The sequence below is a fragment of the Gouania willdenowi genome, chromosome 22 (genome assembly GCF_900634775.1).
Source record: "Gouania willdenowi chromosome 22, fGouWil2.1, whole genome shotgun sequence".
Classification (NCBI taxonomy): Eukaryota; Metazoa; Chordata; class Actinopteri; order Blenniiformes; family Gobiesocidae; genus Gouania; species Gouania willdenowi.
The window spans coordinates 1,860,858-1,885,311 of record NC_041065.1 but is presented as its reverse complement, the minus strand read 5'-3'; the positions used below and the strand labels follow the sequence as shown (position 1 = coordinate 1,885,311).

At 41.4% G+C, this 24,454-nt stretch overlaps 1 protein-coding gene across 1 annotated transcript in view; it reads right to left on the bottom strand.

Moving 5' to 3' along the window:
• sntg2 (syntrophin, gamma 2) overlaps positions 1-24,454 on the bottom strand; it is a 144,966-nt gene that overhangs the window by 59,486 nt on the left and 61,026 nt on the right. The window contains exon 9 of the mRNA XM_028438657.1: positions 17,689-17,813. Within this exon, the coding sequence (XP_028294458.1) occupies positions 17,689-17,813 (125 nt within the window). The remainder of the gene's footprint in view (positions 1-17,688; positions 17,814-24,454) is intronic.

The window sequence follows — 24,454 nt, the reverse complement described above, 5'->3', positions numbered from 1 at the left end:
AAAACAGATAAATGGACTGATTCCACTAGTCAGCCACAGGTGAAAATGCAGCGACAGCAACACATAAGATTCAAGGCTGACCAAGATGCTAGCAGCGCTACATGTGGTTAGCTGAGCTACTAGCATGGCCATGGAGAGCAGTAGGAGTCAGAGTAGAGCAGAGCCTCCTCGTGTAGCCTCACACAGAGAAAAAACAGTCTCATTAAAAAAGAATAAATTTATCCAAACATGTTCATCGTTATGTTCATCCTCTCAACCTTTTTAAGTTGTAGTGAGTTATATTTATCAGTTTCAGGGTGATTCATATGCTTCTCAATGAAAATGCCAGTAGGCGAATAATTTAAATAAATCAGTTCTATTTCATCCTTACTGACCGCCAGAGGCGGTGCTTAAAGCACTGGATGTTCCATCTCGCGCATGCGCAGGTCGAGTAATTATATCAACAAAGTCACCTGTGACCCCTGGATGACCCGGAGAGTCTATATCTACCGGTGTCATCAGGTGATCTGTTCCTTCTATCTTCTCGCGATTGCGGATAACGATAGCAGGTCGGTTGTTGCTATTCACAGCTTGTCGCTTGTAGCTTCGGAACCGTAAGGTTGGCGCTTCGAGTGTTCTCGTCCGCTAGAAGCTGCGACTCGCTGTTTTTCCTTAAGTGGGGCTGGGACTTAGTGACCAGTTTACCAGGGGCTGCCTGAGGTGGTGAGTACCGTACACTTTGATGTCATCGGCGGTGTTTCGCCTGGTGATTGTGTGCTGGTTCAGACTCGGTAGCTCCGCGGCTATGCCGCTGTCTCTTTTCAGTGATTAAACGGCTACGGTTAATCTGCTGTGTTGTATGCTGCTCTGTTAGCATCGTTAGTGGACCTCCCAGCACGTTGCTGTTAAGCGGCGGCCGATGTTGAGTGTGTCATCGCCACGCAGTGTGCACACTGCGTTTGTGGTGTTGCTCCAGTTAGATTCACTGGGAGCACAGTTAGATCACTCCAGGCCGGTGCGCACGCTGGCCTGAGTGAAGTTCCTTCATTGAAGCCGCTGCAGCGCGGCGGTTATCAATATAATCAATCAATCAATCAATCTTTATTTGTATAACGCCAAATCATAACCAATGGTATCTCAAGACACTTTACAGTAGAGCAGTCTTAAGGACGGACTCTTCATTTTATGGATACACACATATGCATATATACGTATATACACATACATATGTATCCCACACCCAACATGAATTCATCATGGCGGCAAGGAAAACCTTCTGTTAAGCAGCAGGAACCTTGTGTGGATCCCATTCCTATGATGAACAGCCATCCACGTTATGCTGTGTTGGGTGTGTGCAGAGGAAAGGGTGGAGACAGAGCCGCTGAGACTCTGTAACTCCACACTGAGGATCTCACGGACCTGCAAGACAAAAGCCAGAAGGAGTACAGGAGCAAACACACAAGGGAAGAAGCAGACATAGAGGGAGTGTTTGAGAGAGGAATGGGACCCTCTCCGGTCCCTCTCTAACCTAAATGACCTCTCTCTTAACGCCCTCTCCAACCTCTCTCCAACCGAGCATGCCAGACCCCCCCCCCCGGCAGTCTATGCCTATTGCATCTTAACTATGAGCTGGTTCCTAACTAAAAGCTTTACCAAAGAGGAATGTTTTGAGCCTAACCTTAAAGGCAGAGAGGGTGTCTGCCCCCCGAACCGTGGTTGGTAGATGGTTCCAGAGAAGTGGGGCCTGATAACTGAAAGCTCTTCCTCCTATACTACTTTTAGAGACAAATGGAACAACGAGTAGTCCAGCATTTTGAGAGCGTAGTGTTCTGGGGGGATTGTATGGCACTACAAGCTCCTTGAGATAGACTGGTGCCTGTCCATTTAGGGCTTTATAAGTGAGAAGAAGAATCTTGAATTCTATTCTATATTTTATGGGAAGCCAATGCAGAGAGGCTAATACAGGAGTAATGTGAACTCTTCTCCTAGTTTTAGTCAGTACACGTGCTGCAGCATTTTGAACCAGCTGAAGTGTCTTAAGCGACTTGCTCGGGCAGCCTGCTAAAAGAGAATTACAATAATCCAGTCTAGAGGTAACAAAAGCATGGACTAGCTTTTCGGCGTCGCCCTGAGACAGGATAGATCTGATTTTAGCAATGTTACGGAGATGAAAGAAGGCAGTTCTTGAAGTTTGTTTTATGTGAGAGTTGAAGGATAAGTCCTGATCAAATAGAACCCCAAGGTTTCTAACAGTTGTGCTTCGTGCCAGAGTAATGCCATCTAGGGCAGTTAGGCTAGCATAGGTTTCTCTAAGGTGTCGTGGGCCCAGTACAATGACCTCAGTCTTGTCTGAGTTAAGAAGAAGAAAATTTTGGTCCATCCAGGCCCTAATGTCCTTTAGACAGGCCTCAAGTTTAGATAGCTGATTTGTCTCACCTGGCTTCATTGATACATACAGTTGGGTATCATCAGCATAGCAGTGAAAGTTAACAGAGTATTTTCTCATAACATTACCAAGGGGGATCATATAGATACAGAAGAGGATTGGACCTAGCACAGAGCCCTGAGGAACCCCGTAGCTTACTTTAGTGTACACAGAAGACCTATTATTCACGTGTACAAACTGGTACCTATCAGATAGGTAGGACTCAAACCAGTTTAGGGCAGTCCCTGTGATTCCAAGTAATTTCTCTAATCTCTCTAGTAGAATATAGTGATCTATAGTGTCAAAAGCTGCACTAAGATCTAATAAAACCAGCACTGAGAGTCGTCCTTCATCTGAAGCCCAGAGTAGATCATTAGTTACTTTAACTAAAGCAGTCTCTGTGCTGTGTTGAGCTCTAAAACCTGACTGGAAGTCCTCGAACAGGTTGTTATTTTGAAGGAAGTCACAGAGCTGAGCCGCCACAACTTTCTCAAGAAACTTTGAAATAAAAGGAAGATTAGATATAGGCCTGTAGTTTGCTAAAGTGCTGGAATCAAGAGTAGGTTTTTTGAGAAGGGGTTTGATTACAGCTACTTTAAAGGACTGTGGCACGTAGCCTATTGATAGGGATATATTTATTGTCTCCAACAAAGATGGGCAGACCAGGGGAACAACTTCTTTAAACAGCTTAGTTGGGATCGGATCTGAAAGGCAGGTCGATGGTTTGGAGGATGAAATAATAGAGTTAAGTTCCTGAAGTCCTATATGTGTGAAACAGTTTAGGTTAGGCCTATTTACATTTAATGGTACAGCAGGCCCAGGTGAAGGCAGGGAGTGGCTAATTTTATCTCTAATCTTATGAATTTTATCGTTAAAAAATGTCATAAAGTCCTCACAGCTGAGGGCTAGAGGAACCATGGGCTCAATAGAGCTCTGACTTTGTGTTAGCCTGGCTACAGTGCTGAAAAGGTACTATAACTATTATTAATTTAATTATTATTAATTTAATTATTATTGTATATAATTAATATAATTATCATAATAACTATTATTCATAATAGTTGTTATTCATATAATAATAATTTATGTAATTATTATTCATATAATAATTTCTGTAATTGTTATTCATATAATAATAATTTGTGTAATTGTTATTCATATAATAATAATTGTGTAATTGTTATTCATATAATAATAATTGTGTAATTGTTATTCATATAATAATGTTTGTGTAATTGTTATTTATATAATATTATTAATAAAAATTAATAATATTAATTACTATTAGGAAGAATTGGAGAAGAATGGACTGCCATTTGTGTATCTCCTGCATGGCCCCCCTTCAGGCAGAGGACGGTCACGATCAGTGTCCTGCTTGCCTGGGCATTGACCGCCTAAGAGAGGGGGTGTCCGGTAATCCGTGCATGAACTGCAGTTTTATGCCTCATGCACGGCGACTCTCCAGGTTGGCTGAGGCTGAGGGCACAATAGACCTGCCCTCTTCAGGTAGAGCCACCGGCGTTGCTAAGCGTGCCGGCACAGCGTCTGGCGATCCTCCTCGGAAGACGAGGAAGGTTGATTCTCTGGCTAATAAGGTGGATGCTCTCACCACCGAGTTTGCTCAGATTAAGGCCATCTTGCTTAACCAACAGGCAGAGCCCGGTGCGCCAGCCTTCGCGGCTAACCCTGTTGCAGGTCCATCCCACCTTCAGGAGGAGGATGCGCTGTCCACGGCAGCATCATGTGTGGTGCACCTAAAAATGTGACCACATTGTTTTTAGTTATTTATTTATTTTGTATGTTATAGTCAATCAATCAATCTTCAATCAATCTTTATTTGTATAGCGCCAAATCATAACCAATGGTATCTCAAGGCACTTTACAGTAGAGCAGTCTTAAGGACGGACTCTTCATTTTATGGATACACACATATGCATATATACGTATATACACATACATATGTATCCCACACCCAACATGAATTCATCATGGCGGCAAGGAAAACCTTCTGTTAAGCAGCAGGAACCTTGTGTGGATCCCATTCCTATGATGAACAGCCATCCACGTTATGCTGTGTTGGGTGTGTGCAGAGAAAAGGGTGGAGACAGAGCCGCTGAGTCTCTGTAACTCCACACTGAGGATCCCACGGACCTGCAAGACAAAAGCCAGAAGGAGTACAGGAGCAAACACACAAGGGAGTAAGCAGACATAGAGGGAGTGTTTGAAAGAGGAATGGGACCCTCTCCGGTCCCTCTCTAACCTAAATGACCTCTCTCTTAACGCCCTCTCCAACCTCTCTCCAACCGAGCATGCCAGACCCCCCCCCCGGCAGTCTATGCCTATTGCATCTTAATTATGAGCTATGAGCTGGTTCCTAACTAAAAGCTTTATCAAAGAGGCATGTTTTGAGCCTAACCTTAAAGGTAGAGAGGGTGTCTGCCCCCCGAACCGTGGTTGGTAGATGGTTCCAGAGAAGTGGGGCCTGATAACTGAAAGCTCTTCCTCCTATACTACTTTTAGAGATGAATGGAACAACGAGTAGTCCAGCATTTTGAGAGCGTAGTGTTCTGGGGGGATTGTATGGCACTACAAGCTCCTTGAGATAGACTGGTGCCTGTCCATTTAGGGCTTTATAAGTGAGAAGAAGAATCTTGAATTCTATTCTATATTTTATGGGAAGCCAATGCAGAGAGGCTAATACAGGAGTAATGTGATCTCTTCTCCTAGTTTTAGTCAGTACACGTGCTGCAGCATTTTGAACCAGCTGAAGTGTCTTAAGCGACTTGCTCGGGCAGCCAGCTAAAAGAGAATTACAATAATCCAGTCTAGAGGTAACAAAAGCATGGACTAGCTTTTCGGCGTCGCCCTGAGACAGGATAGATCTGATTTTAGCAATGTTACGGAGATGAAAGAAGGCAGTTCTTGAAGTTTGTTTTATGTGAGAGTTGAAGGATAAGTCCTGATCAAATAGAACCCCAAGGTTTCTAACAGTTGTGCTTTGTGCCAGAGTAATGCCATCTAGGGCAGTTAGGCTAGCATAGGTTTCTCTAAGGTGTCGCGGGCCCAGTACAATGAGCTCAGTCTTGTCTGAGTTGAGAAGAAGAAAATTTTGGTCCATAGTAATAAATACATGGTTTTATTTATTCTCTAATATTAAGTATTTACACTTAAACATTTGGACATTTTCACATGTCATTAGTGCTGTCCTGATTTGAGCCAGGGTGAAAGAGCAGAGCGGAACCTTTGTGTTGGAGGTGCTGCACCCCGGGTTGGGTTTTACGGTGCAACTTCCTGTTTCCCGTCAAATGCAATCTGGATTGAAGGCAACACACCTCGTGTTCATTGCTCTTGTTCATTCACAGTGTTTTTCAGGTCAGTACACAGTAAAATCTGTCATTTATCACACTGTAAGGTAACTACCTTGTTGTTTATGTGTATGTTTTGCTGTTAAAAACATTACTGGTGTTTTAGAACCGATGTTTGTGTGAGGGTTAGAGCAGGCGAACATTTCCCACACGTGTGAAGTCACGCGAGATGTTGTGACCGAAATATCGCGATATTTCGGACACTCCGGTTTTGGGAGTTTAATTTACTTTTATAACTTAATATGCACTTTACTTTAATTTTAGGATTTAAGTTAATGATCTCTGACCATCTTAAGTGTTAGTTAAAACTTAAATTGGTTTTGTGAGTGAGCTTAGTAGCTGAAGAAGAACATTTATTAAGAAAGTGATAAATGATGCCATGTTAATTTGGTGAAATGATGTTATGTGTCTTTGTGTGTTTATATTTATATGTTGTGGATGGAAACTGAGTGTGGAGTGTACTTTTGTGGTACTGAAAAAGAGTGATTTGTGAATGATTAAAGAAAATGCAATCTGGATTGAAGGCAGCACACCTCGTGTTCATTGCTCTTGTTCATTCACAGTGTTTTTCAGATTGCACATATCACTGCTACGCCAGCCCCAGAGCTTGGGGCCCGTAACACATGTACCCTGTTTGGTGACGCTGATGGGGATGGGCATGGGGAGCTTGCCTCACAGGCTTCTCATGCATTTTCAGAGGGTTCTAGTAGGACCTCTTCTCTAGGTTCAGAGTCCAGCCGTGGCAATGCGCACGGCCTTGGCACGCCTTGGGTTGGATGATGCCCCGGTCCCTACCCGAACGGCGAATGCTTTTTTCAGGCAGGCCCCCAACACCTCGGCCTTTGTGGTGCCTCCCTCTGACCTGTACATGGCGGAGCTCCACAGATGCTGGCCTGACTCGAGGGTTCTCTCCCATCATACAAGCAATGGCAGGGCTCTGGCAGCCATGCATGATGCTGGCAGCTATGGCTTGGAACAGCTAGCTCCAGTAGAGCCTGCCATTGCAGCCCTGATAGTTTCCCCAGATGAAGCTGTGAGACCGGATGCACGCTGCCCCCGGCCTCAGTGCAGATTGACTGATGATCTTCTGACTCGCAGTTATAACATTGCTGCCCGAATGGGACGGTTGGGTAATTCTCTGTCACACCTGGTACTGGCTTTGTCGAGTACCTTGCAGGATTCCAGGGGGGAGTCCCTCAGCGATGCCTCATTGCAGACATTCGCGTTTATGACCAGGGAGCTAGGCAGGCTAATGTCAACGATAACGCTGGCTCGGCGCCAGGTCTGGCTCGGCACCAGGTCTGGCTCGGCACCAGGTCTGGCTCGCACAGTCCCCTCTATCTGAGCCATGTCGCAGAACACTGCGTTCGCTTCCGGTTGTGCCGGGCCGGACCTTTGGCCCAGCGGCATTGCAGGCCTTGGAGCGTAGCATGCAGGTTGGCCAAGCAAGGCAGCAGTTTGCCAGTTTGCGCCAGGCTCCCCCTGCCCCTCCTCGGCAGGGACATTTGGCAGGTATGGGTGCAGATCGCCCGTACCTACGGCCGACTGCTCGTCCGTCTGGGCATCCCAGGGGCCTGCACATCACAGTGCCAGGAAATCGGCAACGCCGTGCAGCCACACATCCATCTGCTCAGGGGCCAAGGGGTTCTGCACCAAGTCGCCGCCCCCCCAGAGCCCCAAGGGGCAAGGGGGGCAGAACCTGAACCTCAGGGGCCGGTCGTCGGACTGTTTTCCCAAGAGCAGCTCCTCTGCTGGGAAGAGCAGACCACAGACCCTTGGGTGGTGTCCACGCTATCCAGAGGTTACACAATACAGTTCTGATGCCGGCCCCCTACATTCAGCGGGATCAAACGCATTGTGGTCACAGATCCCGTAAAATCCCTCGTGCTATGTCACAAGGTAGTCACCCTTCTGGGGAAGGGTGCCATCGAGCTAGTGGAACCGGAGGCTTGCCTCAGCGGGTTTTACTCCACTTATTTTCTTGTGCCCAAAAAAGAGGGCGGATTTCGTCCGATCCTGGACTTGAGGGGGTTGAACTGGTTTCTCAAAGTTCTCCCCTTCCATATGCTGCGTGTAGCAGATGTCCTTCGGACTGTCTCAGCAGGAGACTGGCTGGTGACGGTGGATCTGAAAGACGCTTACTTTCATGTTCCCATTGCCCCTCATCACAGACCGTTCCTTCGTTTCATGTTCATGGACAAGGTTTATCAGTTCAGGGTTCTGCCGTTCGGGCTATCCCTGGCCCCTCGAATATTTACCCGGTGTGTGGCAGCTGCTCTGTCACCGTTACAGGCCAGCGGAGTTTCAATACTCCCCTATCTGGACAACTGGCTCGTCATTTCCTCGACTCGGGAGCAGGTGTTGAGGGACACTGCTGCTCTTTTCAGTCACATAGGCAATCTAGGCCTCAAGGTGAATTATGCCAAGACCAACCTCGTACATATATATACATATATATATATATATATATATATATATATACACACATATATATAGTGTACAGGAGCATCTGTGCAGAGTATGGGCTGGAAACCCCAAGGTCAAAGTGGGAAACACCTCCAAAGGTGGTAGAGAATGACCGAGCCAAGATCCTGTGGGACTTCCAGATACAGACGGACAGAATGGTAATGGCGAACCAACCAGACATTGAGGTGGTGGACAAAGAGCAGAGGAAAGCCGTTGTGGTCGACATAGCAATACCAAGCGACTTCAACATCAGGAAAAAAGAACATGAGAAACTAGAGAAATACCAGGGGCTCAGAGAAGAGTTGGAGAAAACCTGGAGGATGAAGGCATCAGTGGTGCCCGTGGTCATTGGGGCACTCGGGGCAGTGACCCCCAAACTGGAGGAGTGGCTCCAGCAGATCCCAGGAAATACATCAGACATCTCAGTCCAGAAAAGTGCAGTTCTAGGAACAGCAAAGATACTGCGCAGAACCCTCAAGCTCCCAGGCCTCTGGTAGAGGACCCGAGCTTGGAGGAAAAAAAGAGAGACTGCCCGCGGAGGGTGAGGAAGAGTTTTTTTTTTTTTTTATATATATACATATATATATATATATATATATATATATATATATATATATATATTACTTTTTTTTTGTGACGTCATGGTGGTCGTACAGCTTTGGTCCAACGAAATAAAATACTTCACTTGAGATGAGCTTTTCATAAATGTAAGCATCACGATAAATATTCATAGAGATATGGAAATTTTTGGTTTTTACTCGTTCTTACAAAGGTCGTCTGCACATCCTCGACATTGTCACTATGAGATGACACACGTGTCATTAGTGCTGCATTAAAAACATAGGAGGAGTTCCAGGACAAAGGAGTTGCGGAAGAAAAATAATAATAAGAACTCCAACAAGAACAATGTATTTAGCAATTTTCAATTGCCAAATACAATTACGCCACAATTGTAATTACTTATCAATTACGCGACTACAATTATAATTGAGCCCAACCCTGGGGTACGGGACTGTGGAAAGGTTTGGAACCACTAGATCATCTGCTGAATGTGAATGTGATCAGCTTTTATTTCAGAGCGTTCTGAGACAGGGAGAGCACGGCTGTTGTTGTTAATAATTGATGAGGCAACAGAGTGAAGTCTGCAACAGTAAAGTGGAAAAAAGTAAAGGTTTGAGGAATGTTGTAGAGAAAGAACGATGAACAGATGCTTTACAGTGCAGCAGTAGCAGGACAAGTGAGTCCTAATAAATAAATAAAGCCTGCAGCACATCAGTGGTTCACCGCTGTGTGTATGAATAACAAACGTCAGTGACCCTGGGACTCTGTGTAGTGTTCCTGTTTAACAATGAGGCGGCTCATGTTCAAACCCCCCGACAGCTCCAGGCTGTGTTTGTGAGAACAGAAAACAACTAATCCATGTACTGTTGGTTCTGTGGTTCTTCTGTTTTAAAACCAAATCAAAATAACAAATTTCATTTTACTGATGTTTTGGCAATTATTATATTAATCATATCATCAAATGTGTGTTCATGTGGACAATTTTTCATGTGTTTATACACAATGACTACATTATGTCGTTGTACTTTTGAACAGAGACGTTGCTCCTTTGCCAAGTCATGTTAGATTAGATTACCAGTACAGACAGATTGTGCTGTAGTCACAGTGCCAGCAACAAACAGTCTCTGCTGAAGGTCTCACACTAAAGCCCTGATAAACAGAGCTCTCTAACAGATTCTTGTTTTATGCCTTTCACAGGGTTTAGATGCCGACTCACATTCTGCGTACACAGATGAGCTGCGTCTGACCAAGGCCAAACTCAAACTCACATGCAGATACACACACATACTCACTCACATTCACAATACACACACTTATACAAACACACACACACACACCAACTGACGCACACACATTATCAAGACATATCACTGCTCCAACGTCTCCACTGTTGGGGCATCTGACCCCCTCCTTTTCTTCTCATCAGGGTGGGACTTTTCTCTATCTGTATAAAGTTTAAGCTGTGGAACTTTCCAGTTAGTTGCTCGCCACCTTTCCTTCCTACAGGATGGAAGAGCTTTTTTGTACTCTTTTTCATTTAGTTTATAATAAATCCTTTTTTATAAAATCATCATGCTTTGACTGGACTTCATCATTCAACCAGAGCACAAATCATGTCTCCAAATGAGGGCAACCGCAAATTTGCCGTGACACTGAAATGAAATAACCACTGTGTGGTGAGATTAAAACATGAAGCTCTCGTCCATAGTTTCTCTTAAAGTGGACATATCATGTTAAATCCACTTTTTTAGCCCTTAAATGCATTGTGTTGTATATTTATAATGTTTAGAAGTACAGAAAAGTTCAAATTAGTCTCTACAGGTGATATCTTTATATTCTGTTTTGGTCATATTTTTCAATCTGTTTAGATTTTCCTATTCTCTATTACGTTTTTTGAACTATTACATCACAGTATTTGCGATGTAATAGTTTTGCAGAACTGCCAAATTAGTTCATCAACTCCAGGTCCAACACTTCGAGCAATCCGCCATTTTTATTTCTGGCTTTTATTTTGTAGTCCAAGCGCCAGGATGCAGAAGTTATGAGAGGATAAGTCAAAATGTTGGGTTGTTGGATGTAGTAACCCACACGCTTCATTACAACGTCTCCCAGCATCAGAACCTTTTCAAAGTGTCTGGTTGAGTTTTATTTTTTATAGAAATGTACCACATCTGTGGATAAGGTCATTTTTGTGTGTGTGAAGCACTTCAATGATGACTGCTTCATCAACCTCCACCAGTATAAAGAAGGATTTACAGAAAGACTTTGTCTGATTGAGGGTTCAATTCCTTCTATCTTTGGAGACGATGAACAGAGCACTTCGGTAAGCTGTAAATAATGCTAAAAAGTGTGATGATAAGACGTCCCTGTCATTGTTTTGTTAGCATTAGCAGTTGCACCGTCTTCATATGTTAGCGCTGTGTGCTCGTTTTAGATCCTTGATGATATGGCCTACGTGATTTAATTTAAGTCTAAAGTTTTCATTAGTCATTTCATTTTGACGTTTTTGTCTCCAAAAAGACTGTATTAAAGTGCATTTCGTGACGTTAGCTTGGCGCTAGCGTTAGCTTGGCGCTAGCGTTAGCTCGGTGCTTGTGTTAGCTCACTTGTTAGCGTTCTGCAGGTTCATCATCTTCATTTTCATCTCGCTCCACTGGGTCAGACTCTGGCTGGAACATGTAAGGCTGGATGGACAAGTCTAACGTTGTTGACATTTTGTAAATAATGTGTGAATAAACATTTTCTGCACCGCTACATAATCATATCTCTTCTATCAAACTACAAAAATGGCCGAACAGGGTGGAGTTGAACCGAGTGTCACCTCTGCAACCTGGAGAGGGGGCGGGGTATGAAGTGTCTCATTTGCTTTTCAAGAGACAGCACCAAAACGAGTTGCTCTCAGAAGCACATCAGAAAAGGGTAGAAAAGGGGTGGAGCTGTAATAATGAGGAATTCAGACCCAAGTGTAACAGAGTTAATAAGGTATGTGTTAAATCCAGCTAAATGCACAACGAGGACACCTGCTGTTAGAAATAAGCAACTGCAGGGCTATACCGGAGTAGAAACCGCAAGGTATTATGGATAATTCCTTCACAGCCACGGAGGAAACTGTCTGTTAAGCTCTCAGAGAAAAGACGTTTTAAGTACAGTTAATGCACATACTAGTAAAGATGGTTATATAGGGTTGATTGTGATATGTTTTAACAGTAATTTCACCATGTTTATGATGAGTGAATGCTCTGTGTTTGTATGTTATGTCTGCTTACAAGTCCGGTAGAACGAGAGCTAGCTAACATTAGCATTTTCCCTGACCATCTCCTAGGCTGCTGCTTGATGAGTGTATGTGCTGTAACCAGAGGATGTTTCTACTCTGTGTGTCTTATTACAATGCAGGTATGTTGTGCTGTGCCTTATGTTAAAGATTGTTGTTATATAAACACAAAGGTTTATCAGTTCATGTAATTAGCACTTGCTAATTTTAATAGTTTGTGTGTTGCAAGTTAAATAAAAACAATGCACTATTTTTATACTGTTGATAAAAATAGGCAAAGTGACAGTCCATATTTTGTTTTATATTTTTCTGTATATTTCTATTTTGTTTAAAGCAAGAATGGCAGAAATACTATGCTTTTGTTTTATTATTTATTTATATTCAGCCAATATGCCTCAGTTTAATTATCCACTATACGATCACAGTATGTTGCCATGTTTTGTATAGATTATAGTTATTTTATATTTATGTTATACAGTTCCTTCACAGCCACGGAGGAATTACCGGAGGCTGCTGCTTGATGAGTGTATGTGCTGTAACCAGAGGATGTTTCTACTCTGTGTGTCTTATTACAATGCAGTAAGCTTCACAGCTACGGAGGGATTACCGGAGATGTAATAAATGGCTGTTTCAACCCACATGAGCGGCTCCCGAGACTGATTGACTGAAGACTGTCTAATAACACATAGGTCACACAAGCATTGCAGTTCTGCTTTATATAGACCACAACTGTATGATTTATATGTAAAAAGGAAGGATTTAACAGCATGATATGTCTTCTTTAAATATCGAAATATCTCACAAACAGAAGATTTAATTTTAAAAGAGAAAAATGCTGCTTGTCTGGTCTTGGATGTTTTCTGTACTGGATTATGTAAAATTCATGTAAATTTGTCTACCCTTTGTTCTTTGGTTATTCCATTTTAAAACCAAATCAAAATAACAAACAAAATCACAACAAAAAAATGGATGTTATCAAAAGCATGCACACGATATGTGATTAAAGGAACCAGAGGTGGTGTAATGAATCTACTGGTGTTCCTGGTTTCTTATGATCAACTTCTGTGTGTGTTAACAGCTGTGATTAGTGGCTAGTGGTATTATAACGTGCAAAAAAATACTTTAAATGACCTCAAAAAGTTGTGTAGTTGTTTTTTGCAAAAGTTCTAAAATCTATTGTTCCTCACACCAGCTTCACAGTTGATAGTCAGTCACCAGTTTATTTGGATACTCTTTGAACCTAAACATCCACGGACTACATGAAAACTGCACAGAGACCTGGTCCAGGACCTGTGGAGGGAAACCAGGTGCAGTGGACTTCAGTTCTGGTCCTGTTCAATCTGACAGAACGTGACATGTTTAAGATCTCGCCCTAATACCCAAATATTTCACAAACAGAACAAGATTTCACTATTAATATTTTAATTTTAAAACAGGAAAAACGCTGCTTGTCTGGTTTTTGATTTTCATATTTTTCTGTTTTGTTTTAAGTCAGTAAAACAAAATAACCAAATGGTTTATTTGTTATTTTTATTTGGTTCTAAATGGAATAACCAAAGAACGAAGGGTACACAGATGTATTGTAAACCTGCCTGAATGGTAATGAGTAATGCAGGAACCAAAGGAGCCCTTGATTAATGTATTGAGTTTGATTTTTTTTTACTTTAATTTTATTTTTTAAAGCTCCAGCTCTCAGAGATTGTTGACAGTAATACACAGCAGTGTTTTTGTTTTTTTATTTGACAGGGATAATGTACATTCATCAACATTACAGTAAATATACCAGAGTTAGCCTAACGGCTATTTTTCATCTGCTGTCCCTGTACAGCTGTTAAACGTCATCCTTAAAACAAAGGTCAAGGAAAAATGTCACAATCAGAACAGTATAAAAACATTCATAAAACTTTATCATTCACCTACCTAAAATGTACAAGTCAGTTTCATTAAATTATTCAATACATACTGTGATTCAAATATAAATATAAAAGAGAACTCCTGACTCTCAGGGCTGATGATTGCAGATCTGAATAATCAAAAGCCATTTTCTTAGCTGGGTTTTAGATGAATTATATGTGGGAGTGTCCTTAATATTTATAAGGATAATGTGTTAAGGTTTCATTTGTTCAGACAACTTTTTTCAGAAAATGTACTTTGATCTCCTGACATATTTCAACTGACAACTGTCAGTCTTCCTCGGAGGCATCTACTGATCACTTTGATGTGTCCGTATGAGTTATTGCTTCTTTTATTCTCTTTTTGCCACATACAACACAAAGACAGAGACAATTACAGAAAAATTCCATAGACCATATTAACAAATCTTATTTTTAAATGATTTATAATTCTTCATGTATTGTTTAATTGGGGCCTTCTAAGTTATTTCTGGGAGTGGCCAAACTTTAGAGGGCTCTCAGGCTGGCCACGCCCCCTGTCACCCAATGGTGTCTGGAGAAGAGAGTCCCATGAAAGACATCAGTAGATGCCTCTGAGGAAGACTCACAGTTGGCAGTCGAAACATGTCAGGAGATGAAAAAAGTCGTCTGAATAAATGAAACCTTAAGATATGATTTCAAAAGAAGACTAAATGAATTTATTATTGTCAGTGTCAGAGACTAAAACCTTCCCTCTGGATCACGTCTCACTTACATCTGCATTAATTATTGTCTTGGCTCCAGAGTGAGGAAGGAATCAGCCAGTACAGTAGTAATAAGCCACGCAGAGTCTCTAACTATCCAGATCTCAGCCAGCTTAAGGGTTTTCTTGCTAAAAATGCACATTTGTACATTAAACTTTGAATGCACAGCAGTGATGAAACGCTGAGACTGAACCATCAAAGAGAGGCACCGTGTACTTTTAATCACATGCAGTCCTTTAGGATCAAAGAATATCTGAAACCTTCTTTTATGAATATACGTATGTGGTTCTGGTTAGGGAGGGACTAGAACATCCTGCTGTTCACCTCTGAGAGTCTTTGAGTGACGTGAGAACCGCAGCCATGCGTTCACCACTTCACCTTCAACAGATGCTTCTTTAGCTGTCACTCACAAAGTGCACAAAGCCTCACTCCAGTGACTCCAGGAGCATTGGATCAATCACCAGGAACAAGGGGACGTGAACTTAGGGGCAGAAGGTAAAATGTTCTCATGACAGTTTTCCCCAATTGTACATAATGCACATTTTTTAAGTGACTGGGAAATAATTTAAACTTCAAAGGTTCACAAAATAAAACCAAGTAAATGAGTTTTAAAGGAGCAGCAGCGTGATGACTTTTGACCCTCCTGCTTCCTGTAGCAGCTCAGAGCTTTATTTACAACATGGCGGACACCGTGGGTGCTCCGTAGACTCACTGGTCTGTTGTTTGTAGAGATGCACTGAGAAAACAAGCAACTGGAACAGAGAACCTGGAACCCTGCGATCAGTGCGCGCTGAGCGTTTTTTGTGCTAATCTACACCCTGAACATTGTAGAACAATGCTGAACATTTCAAGCTGCTTTTTGGATTTACTTTGGCAGGTCCAATAAACAGCTTTCAAAACTTGTTACAGAAATGAGAAATAATAATAATAAAAACAGTTTGATTAGTACATCTGTTTTCCTTCCTGATTTATGAAGTAATGCTTAAAATGTTCTATATATTTTTTTTGCCCCCCTGGCATCTTAAACTCTACCTATGGTGTTAGTGTGATGACTTTCATTGATCTGATTGGTAGTGATCAGGTCACAATGCTCCAATCAAATTCTTTAGTTTCTCCTTGTAGTTACTTCTGACACCATGTCCAGAATAAAGAGGCTGATGCTGGGGTGACACAGAGACCTGACATGTTCCTAACGCCAGAGTGCCTCACATTTCACATTAAAGCTGCAGTATGTAAATCATTTGGTAAAAAATCCACAATCATTTTTAAGGAATATTGTAATCCAAAGTGTTCTGAGTGGACAGGAATCTCTTCTCCTTTTTATGGCTCTGTAAAAGACGTTTATAAATCCAGGAGCGTGACGCTGGATGTCAGCCAATCAGAGATCTATCTACAAACACGTGTGCTCCATGAGCTGTTTTGGGCGGGATTATTGGCTGCTCGACTGAAGTCAAGTGCATTCCCATACCATTGATAGTAAAAGTGTCTTCATCACAGCGTTGGACACAACGGTTGCACAGCAAAGCAACAGGAAAAAGGAAGTCTGACGTGGAGAAGCAACAGAATAAAGGCACAAACATACTCGGGAGGAACGGACCGCTTTGCTGCCTCATGGATCCCTGTGACTGTGCAGGGTCTGCCCCACATACTGGCTTCAGAGGGAGAGTGATAACAGATGGGAAACCTAAGGGAAGCATCCGTGGGTGTAAGCTACTACGGGTCACACAGATGCGTTAAGTGGTGCTACAAGTGTGGTGAATGTTGCAGAATGGGTATATCTTTGGCTCACCCAAATTCATCCCATCATCACATCTTGGACAGTTTACATGAATCCAGTTCTTCATATTCCTCCATCAGGTCATTAGGCTGCACCTGCCTGTCAGTCGTACTATTTTCAGTGCAGAAACAGTCACCGCAAACAGTTCCAGGTTTGATGAATTGCATTGTGGCCACTGCATTAATTTATTTGCATTTTCCCCTCCCATTTTTTTGCTGCCCTTATGAGATCCGCCTACTTTACATATTAATCAGAGGGAAACGCACTAAATGGATTAAACGGGCGTATTGTGACGTGCTGAACATGTGCACTCCTGATTCCCTGGTGTTTGTGCCCCTTATTAACGTGCGGAGTGACGTTTGCACACGTTTTAATACCCCTAAACCTTCAGTGAATCTGTCCCTAAGTCAAGTAAAGCGCTTATAATAAAAGTTAGCAATGCAGTTTGAATGTTTATGCCATTGTTTGTGTACGTTCTCAAAATACTGAATATTTTTGATAAATTGCACCTTTACACATTTGGTGCTACTACTTTGGCGTAGTAGGAATCTGCTCACTTCCAGTCATTATTCTTGTCACTGCTCATAGTTACTACTTTTGATTAGTTTATAAACCTCTAAGGTAGTACTAAACCAAATGTGTTTTGTCGTTTAATTATGTGCAAAAAAAAAAATGCAAAACACAATTCAGAATATTTTTTGGTTTTAATCTATTAGATCAAAAAATTGAGATTAATTCTCAACATATTTTTTTACAATGACTTACACTTTCTGTATACATGTAGCACTATTATGTTTCTGTAAGTGGTCATAATGTTGTGGTGAATCTGTGTCAGCTATTGTGTTATTATTATATATTCCACATTAAGAAATGTGTAACTTTGGTGTATTCTGGTTTCTTACAGTTTTTCACTGCAGAAAGCTGTCATGTGATGAGTCCCACACAGCTGAAAGTAGTGGTTATCATGGAAATGATGTGAGAAGTTAGATACTGTACAATGCTGACTAAAAATAAAGAGCTGAACTGTATGGAATTACCGTAGACAGAGGAATTGACACAAAAGAAGTTTTTTTTCCAGGCACTCTGAAGTTTCCGAGCTGCAGACTTAGAACGGCTGTGACCTTTTAAGCTGTTTATGCCTGTGCATAGATATAGACTAAATAAAAAGCACTTACTAAGCCTGCAGTCAGAGGTGAACTCTCTCCTTACCTTAGTTTATCACTGCCAGCTTTGGATCTGGAGACCCTGGCCATCAACAGGGGCAGACAGACGGCATCCAGCCAACGCTTCTCATACTTTGCTTCATCAGCTGAAGGTAAAGGAGAACACTGGGCCTGTGTGCAACAGACACACCATCAACTTCCTGTTTTATATCTTCATAGAAAGTTTAAACCTTTAGGCAGGGACAGCTTTAGGTCATTTGGTGCCCTAGGCAACAGTGGACTTAGATAAAGTTTTTTTTTTTTCCAAGTATATACACTGTGTACACACATATATATATATATACTGTATATATATATATATATATATATTTTTTTTTTTTTTTAATTATCAAATGCCATTCTGCGGAACAACAAACCATTGAAAAAATATACAACCTATTGAAATGTATAGTAATGCACTATAATACAATGTAACACCTACAGGTATAGAACAAATGTCTTGTGGGAACAACAACAACAATGGTGCAAAATTCCAAAGCAATGCAATACAGTGCAATCAACAGTTAAAATAAAATATAAAAGTTTCAGCAAAAGGAAAGCGAAGAACACAACAGAATTACATAGAATAGAACAATAATTCAAATAAAATAAATATAAATATGGGTAGAAGATTAGCAGGTATAGTTACAGATTTTTAATATGAATATTCAATTAAGAGAAGTCATATACAGTGATTGTAAATGGTGTGTTTCATGATTATTATACCTTTTTAAATTATTATAAAATTTGGGGGGGGGGGGAAGGCCGGCCCTGCCTTTAGGTCCATCTTTGTTGGAGACAATAAATATATCCCTATCAATAGGCTACGTGCCACAGTCCTTTAAAGTAGCTGTAATCAAACCCCTTCTCAAAAAACCTACTCTTGATTCCAGCATTTTGGCAAACTACAGGCCTATATCTAATCTTCCTTTTATTTCAAAGATTCTTGAGAAAGTTGTGGCAGCTCAGCTCTGTGAATTTCTTCAAAACAACAGCCTGTTCGAGGACTTCCAGTCAGGCTTTACAGCTCAACACAGCACAGAGACTGCTTTAGTTAAAGTAACTAATGATCTACTCTGGGCTTCAGATGAAGGACGACTCTCAGTGCTGGTTTTATTAGATCTTAGTGCAGCTTTTGACACTATAGATCACTATATTCTACTAGAGAGATTAGAGAAATTACTTGGAATCACAGGGACTGCCCTAAACTGGTTTAAGTCCTACCTATCTGATAGGTACCAGTTTGTACACGTGAATAATAAGTCTTCTGTGTACACTAAAGTAAGCTACGGGGTTCCTCAGGGCTCTGTGCTAGGTCCAATCCTCTTCTGTATCTATATGATCCCCCTTGGTAATGTTATGAGAAAATACTCTGTTAACTTCCACTGCTATGCTGATGATACCCAACTGTATGTATCAATGAAGCCAGGTGAGACAAATCAGCTATCTAAACTTGAGGCCTGTCTAAAGGACATTAGGGCCTGGATGGACCAAAATTTTCTTCTTCTCAACTCAGACAAGACTGAGGTCATTGTACTGGGCCCGCGACACCTTAGAGAAACCTTTGCTAGCCTAACTGCCCTAGATGGCATTACTCTGGCACAAAGCACAACTGTTAGAAACCTTGGGGTTCTATTTGATCAGGACTTATCCTTCAACTCTCACATAAAACAAACTTCAAGAACTGCCTTCTTTCATCTCCGTAACATTGCTAAAATCAGATCTATCCTGTCTCAGGGCGACGCCGAAAAACTAGTCCATGCTTTTGTTACCTCTAGACTGGATTATTGTAATTCTCTTTTAGCAGGCTGCCCGAGCAAGTCGCTTAAGACACTTCAGCTGGTTCAAAATGCTGCAGCACGTGTACTGACTAAAACTAGGAGAAGAGATCACATTACTCCTGTATTAGCCTCTCTGCATTGGCTTCCCATAAAATATAGAATAGAATTCAAGATTCTTCTTCTCACTTATAAAGCCCTAAATGGACAGGCACCAGTCTATCTCAAGGAGCTTGTAGTGCCATACAATCCCCCCAGAACACTACGCTCTCAAAATGCTGGACTACTCGTTGTTCCATTCATCTTTAAAAGTAGTATAGGAGGAAGAGCTTTCAGTTATCAGGCCCCACTTCTCTGGAACCATCTACCAACCACGGTTCGGGGGGCAGACACCCTCTCTACCTTTAAGGTTAGGCTCAAAACATTCCTCTTTGATAAAGCTTTTAGTTAGGAACCAGCTCATAGCTCATAATTAAGATGCAATAGGCATAGACTGCCGGGGGGGGGGGGGGTCTGGCATGCTCGGTTGGAGAGAGGTTGGAGAGGGCGTTAAGAGAGAGGTCATTTAGGTTAGAGAGGGACCGGAGAGGGTCCCATTCCTCTTTCAAACACTCCCTCTATGTCTGCTTACTCCCTTGTGTGTTTGCTCCTGTACTCCTTCTGGCTTTTGTCTTGCAGGTCCGTGGGATCCTCAGTGTGGAGTTACAGAGACTCAGCGGCTCTGTCTCCACCCTTTCCTCTGCACACACCCAACACAGCATAACGTGGATGGCTGTTCATCATAGGAATGGGATCCACACAAGGTTCCTGCTGCTTAACAGAAGGTTTTCCTTGCCGCCATGATGAATTCATGTTGGGTGTGGGATACATATGTATGTGTATATACGTATATATGCATATGTGTGTATCCATAAAATGAAGAGTCCGTCCTTAAGACTGCTCTACTGTAAAGTGCCTTGAGATACCATTGGTTATGATTTGGCGCTATACAAATAAAGATTGATTGATGATTGATTGATTGAGGTTTGATCAGATTTGGTTTTAACAAAGAATGATATTCTTTAGGAGAGTTTATAAAAATGAATTAGTGATCATGTCCTTGAGTTTAAATGACCAGTTCGTCACTAATAAAACAGTTTGTAATATTTACAAACTACAGGTAAATCTAGAACATTTAAACACAAATTCAGGCTTGTTGCAGGTAAGTTGCCTATTTTTAGGCAATAGAGAATATGTGTCAAACTCATGGCCCGGGGGCCATATTTAAAGTGAAGATCCTGTTGGGACTGATATCTATCACTCTTGGATTTTGTCGGTTTGTTACATATTTTGCATTTTATGTATACGTACGTAGAAGTGTAAACTAGGCACAATGATGTTGAAATAACTTGTTTTACCAACATAAAGTCTGTGGCCCACTAGAGATCAAACTGCTCTGTATTTGGCCCCTGAACTAAAATGAGTTTGACACCCCTGGCACTAGAGTAGCATAATACCAAACATTTAGTGCATCAATGGTTTTGTTCTTGCTGAAGTATTGACCAATTTGATTAACTAATGGTGTTATAGCAAAAAGCACAAAAAAAAACTTTGTGGGAACATGGATGATGTAGTAGAGAAAACATTTTTTAAAACACATGTAAATATTACATTGAAAACTATAAATAAAATGTATTTTTTAGATTCCGTTGAAATTCCAGTTTTGTGTTTCACATTTAGTAAGTTTTACATGATGTTCTTACATAAGTTCCGTCGCAGGCAAAAAAAAGGACCCTGGGTGAAAGCTTTCTTTTTTTTAATCTCTGATTTTGCATAAATGTTAGAAAATATCTGAAAATGAAAGGAAACTATTGCTTTTCTCCATTCATTGTGGTATAATATTAGAAATGAAAGAGCCCCTAGACCCTGACAGGCCTTGTGAACCTGCTAAACTCAGACACTGACAACATTACACCTTTTAAACTAACATTCTAAAAGTGGATACAAATTTTTATATACTGTAACTAACTCTCTTTATTTACAGAAAATGAAGGACATTCTTAGAATAAGATCATAGAATTGTAGATACAGTTTAAAATGTTCTTAACGAATACCTTTCATTAACATGACATAAAATACATCATGTCTACTGTCAAACTGTCCAGAAAAATATGATCTATACTTTCATCATACTTTAAAAGGTTATAATCTAACTGTGTTCTGAATTATTGACATATTTCTCTTTTCAAAAAGTTTCCATTCAAACTCACAAGAACACATCCACATGACAACCAACAACCCATGATCCAACCAAAGCAACCTGATTGGTTCCCGAAAACACGTCGACCAATAGGAACTCTTAAATCCAGATGAAAACCGAAGCGCAAAATTCAAGTCACTGAATTTTGGTGAGATACCCACCTTTTAATTTCTTTGTAACCTCAAAGTGTTGTGACACTGACAGGCCAGTCAAGTCTCACACAAGTCAGAACCAGTGGAAACCTGCTGAGTCAGGGAGCTGGGACATCCACTTCCAAACCTTTGAAAACAAACTGTGAAAACCAGCTGTGGAATGTGCTGAAAACCTGACTAAGTCCAGGACCAGGTCCAGAAACGGACCCTTTTGGACCCACATCAAGGCCTAGAACCATGGATGCTACAGACTTTTCTTCAACAACCGTCTGTCACAGACTCTTCAGAACCAACGTACTCTATGGATCTCACATTTCAATTGGGCCTAAAGTAATTACAGTCACATGGTTCCATCGCCACACTGATCTTATTATAGCTCTCAACGCACACGCACACACACATACACACACACCCACGCACACACACACACACACACAGAGAAATGCTCTTTTATTTCTTTCTTTCTTTTTTCATACGTTTTTTACCTTTAAGTTGTAAATAAATGTGCCTTAGGTGAGTGAGCGTAGCACTCTGTTTAGTTTCATTGTGTAAATAGATTTTAACTCATCTGATTAAAGTAATCAATGTTTATACTTTAATAATTCGTCTGTGTTTAATAATACAATATAACATGGTTTGTTATGGAGAGTAGATAGTCATGACAAAAGTTCACAACCCTGGATGACAAGGTATTAATAACTAATTAAGTGACTTAAGACACTTTAAACTCTAACTTAAGTGGCATCTCTTGCCAAAATTACTGTAATATTAATAATAATTAATATTATAATTCTTATCACTTTTTGTCCAAGTTTTTCCCCCTACAATAATAAAAAAGATTAGCTGATTATTTCTTTTTGCTTTCAAATTCAAACCAGTTCTCAACATTTTACGTTTATTCTCAATGTCCTGAAGCTGAATATGTTGAGAACTGCTGTGGAAGTTGAACGTGTGCTACATTTAAATGCAAATGATGCCACACTTGGATGAAGAAAGGATGCATTTATGATGTCGATAAGGCTTAAGAATCAAACGTGTAGTGATGATTGAACATCACATGCAGGCCCAGATTAACCATCAGCACAAATCCTTCAACAAACACACTCTGGGAACACAAAACTATCATCTATCATCGCCACGGAGGTTTAAAGGTAGACTTTCAAAATAAGGGTTTGGGAGTTAATCATATATACCATATATATGAAATGTACACAGTGAAAAAACATTAAAGTAGTCAAAAAATACAGCGGAGGAATGTGACTTTGGTCAAACATGTCACCATAAATGGTTTCCACATGAGCTGCCTGCAGAGAAACAACAGCTACTCACTTATGATTAAATCATCTAAACAGAAATATTTGCTTTGGATCCGATTATTTTAGCTCAAATATAATAGAATCAAGAATCAGAACAGAAAATGAATGATAATGTACGCAATCACAAACTCCAGTTCTGATGAATGTATTAGCTTCCACTAGCTCGATGCTCGAGATCTTTAAATAGGAATATATATATATATATATATATATATATATATATATATATATTTCTCACATGAGCAAATTTGTTTCTTTGGAACATGAACTGTTTGTTCTTACACTAATGTCGTGTGCAGAAGTCATTTAGTTCATCTTAGTCATCAGCAATCTTCAGCTTTATACTGCTTTCAAAGCCTTTCCTTTTCATAGACGCTGAGTCACCAAACAGAAGAGGATAGGAGACGGCTTGGCCTACTTTCCTTCAAATATCTACCGTATTTACCGTATCATGTTATTAGAGTGTGAACACTAAAGTAAAGCTTTTCCATTATATTGCACTGAAAAGAACTCCTTCCATACCTTCCACTGTGCCTGTATTTCATCCAAAGATCCACTACTGATGCCAGAATTATGGTGAAAAGAAGTTAAAAGTGACAATAATGGGTCAACATATGTGACAATAGGTGGATTACAACCTGTTGGCAGCGCGCACAGTCGCAGCGGCCTGAGGCTCCCCGCTACTTTTGCACCTTTTGTATGTTTATGTCCTTTCTATGTCCTTGTATCATGACATACCCATGTCACAGCAACCGAATCTACAGCCGTAAAGACCTGATAGACATCGGTTTTCAGGCAAAAATGGATATTTCAAGCATCTTCTCACGGACACACAACATTCCATCGGAGATAGCAAGACCGCCGGGCACCCCGTGGATTGTTGTCGGGCACGGCAGGCGCCGGAGGCGGTGCAGAGAGAGGAAGCAGAAACGCGGACGCCGGGCAGGCCTGCTAGCTCAGCTCAGGAGCCGACCGCATCGACCTCCGCTTCATCCATCTTCCTGACAAACGCCAGATCCATTGCAAATAAGATGGATGAGCTGCAATCACAGATCGCCTACAACTGCTACATCCGTGAGTGTTGTCTGCTGATTGTCAGCGAGTCCTGGCTGCGCCCGCATATCCCCGACGCTACAGTGCAGCTAGCAGGCCGCACTCTCCATCGCCACGACCGGACCGAAGCCTCCGGTAAGAGCAGGGGAGGAGGACTCTGTGTTTATGTGCTCGAGGACTGGTGCTCGGACAGCAGAGTGATACACACTCACTGCTCACCGGACATAGAGGCCAT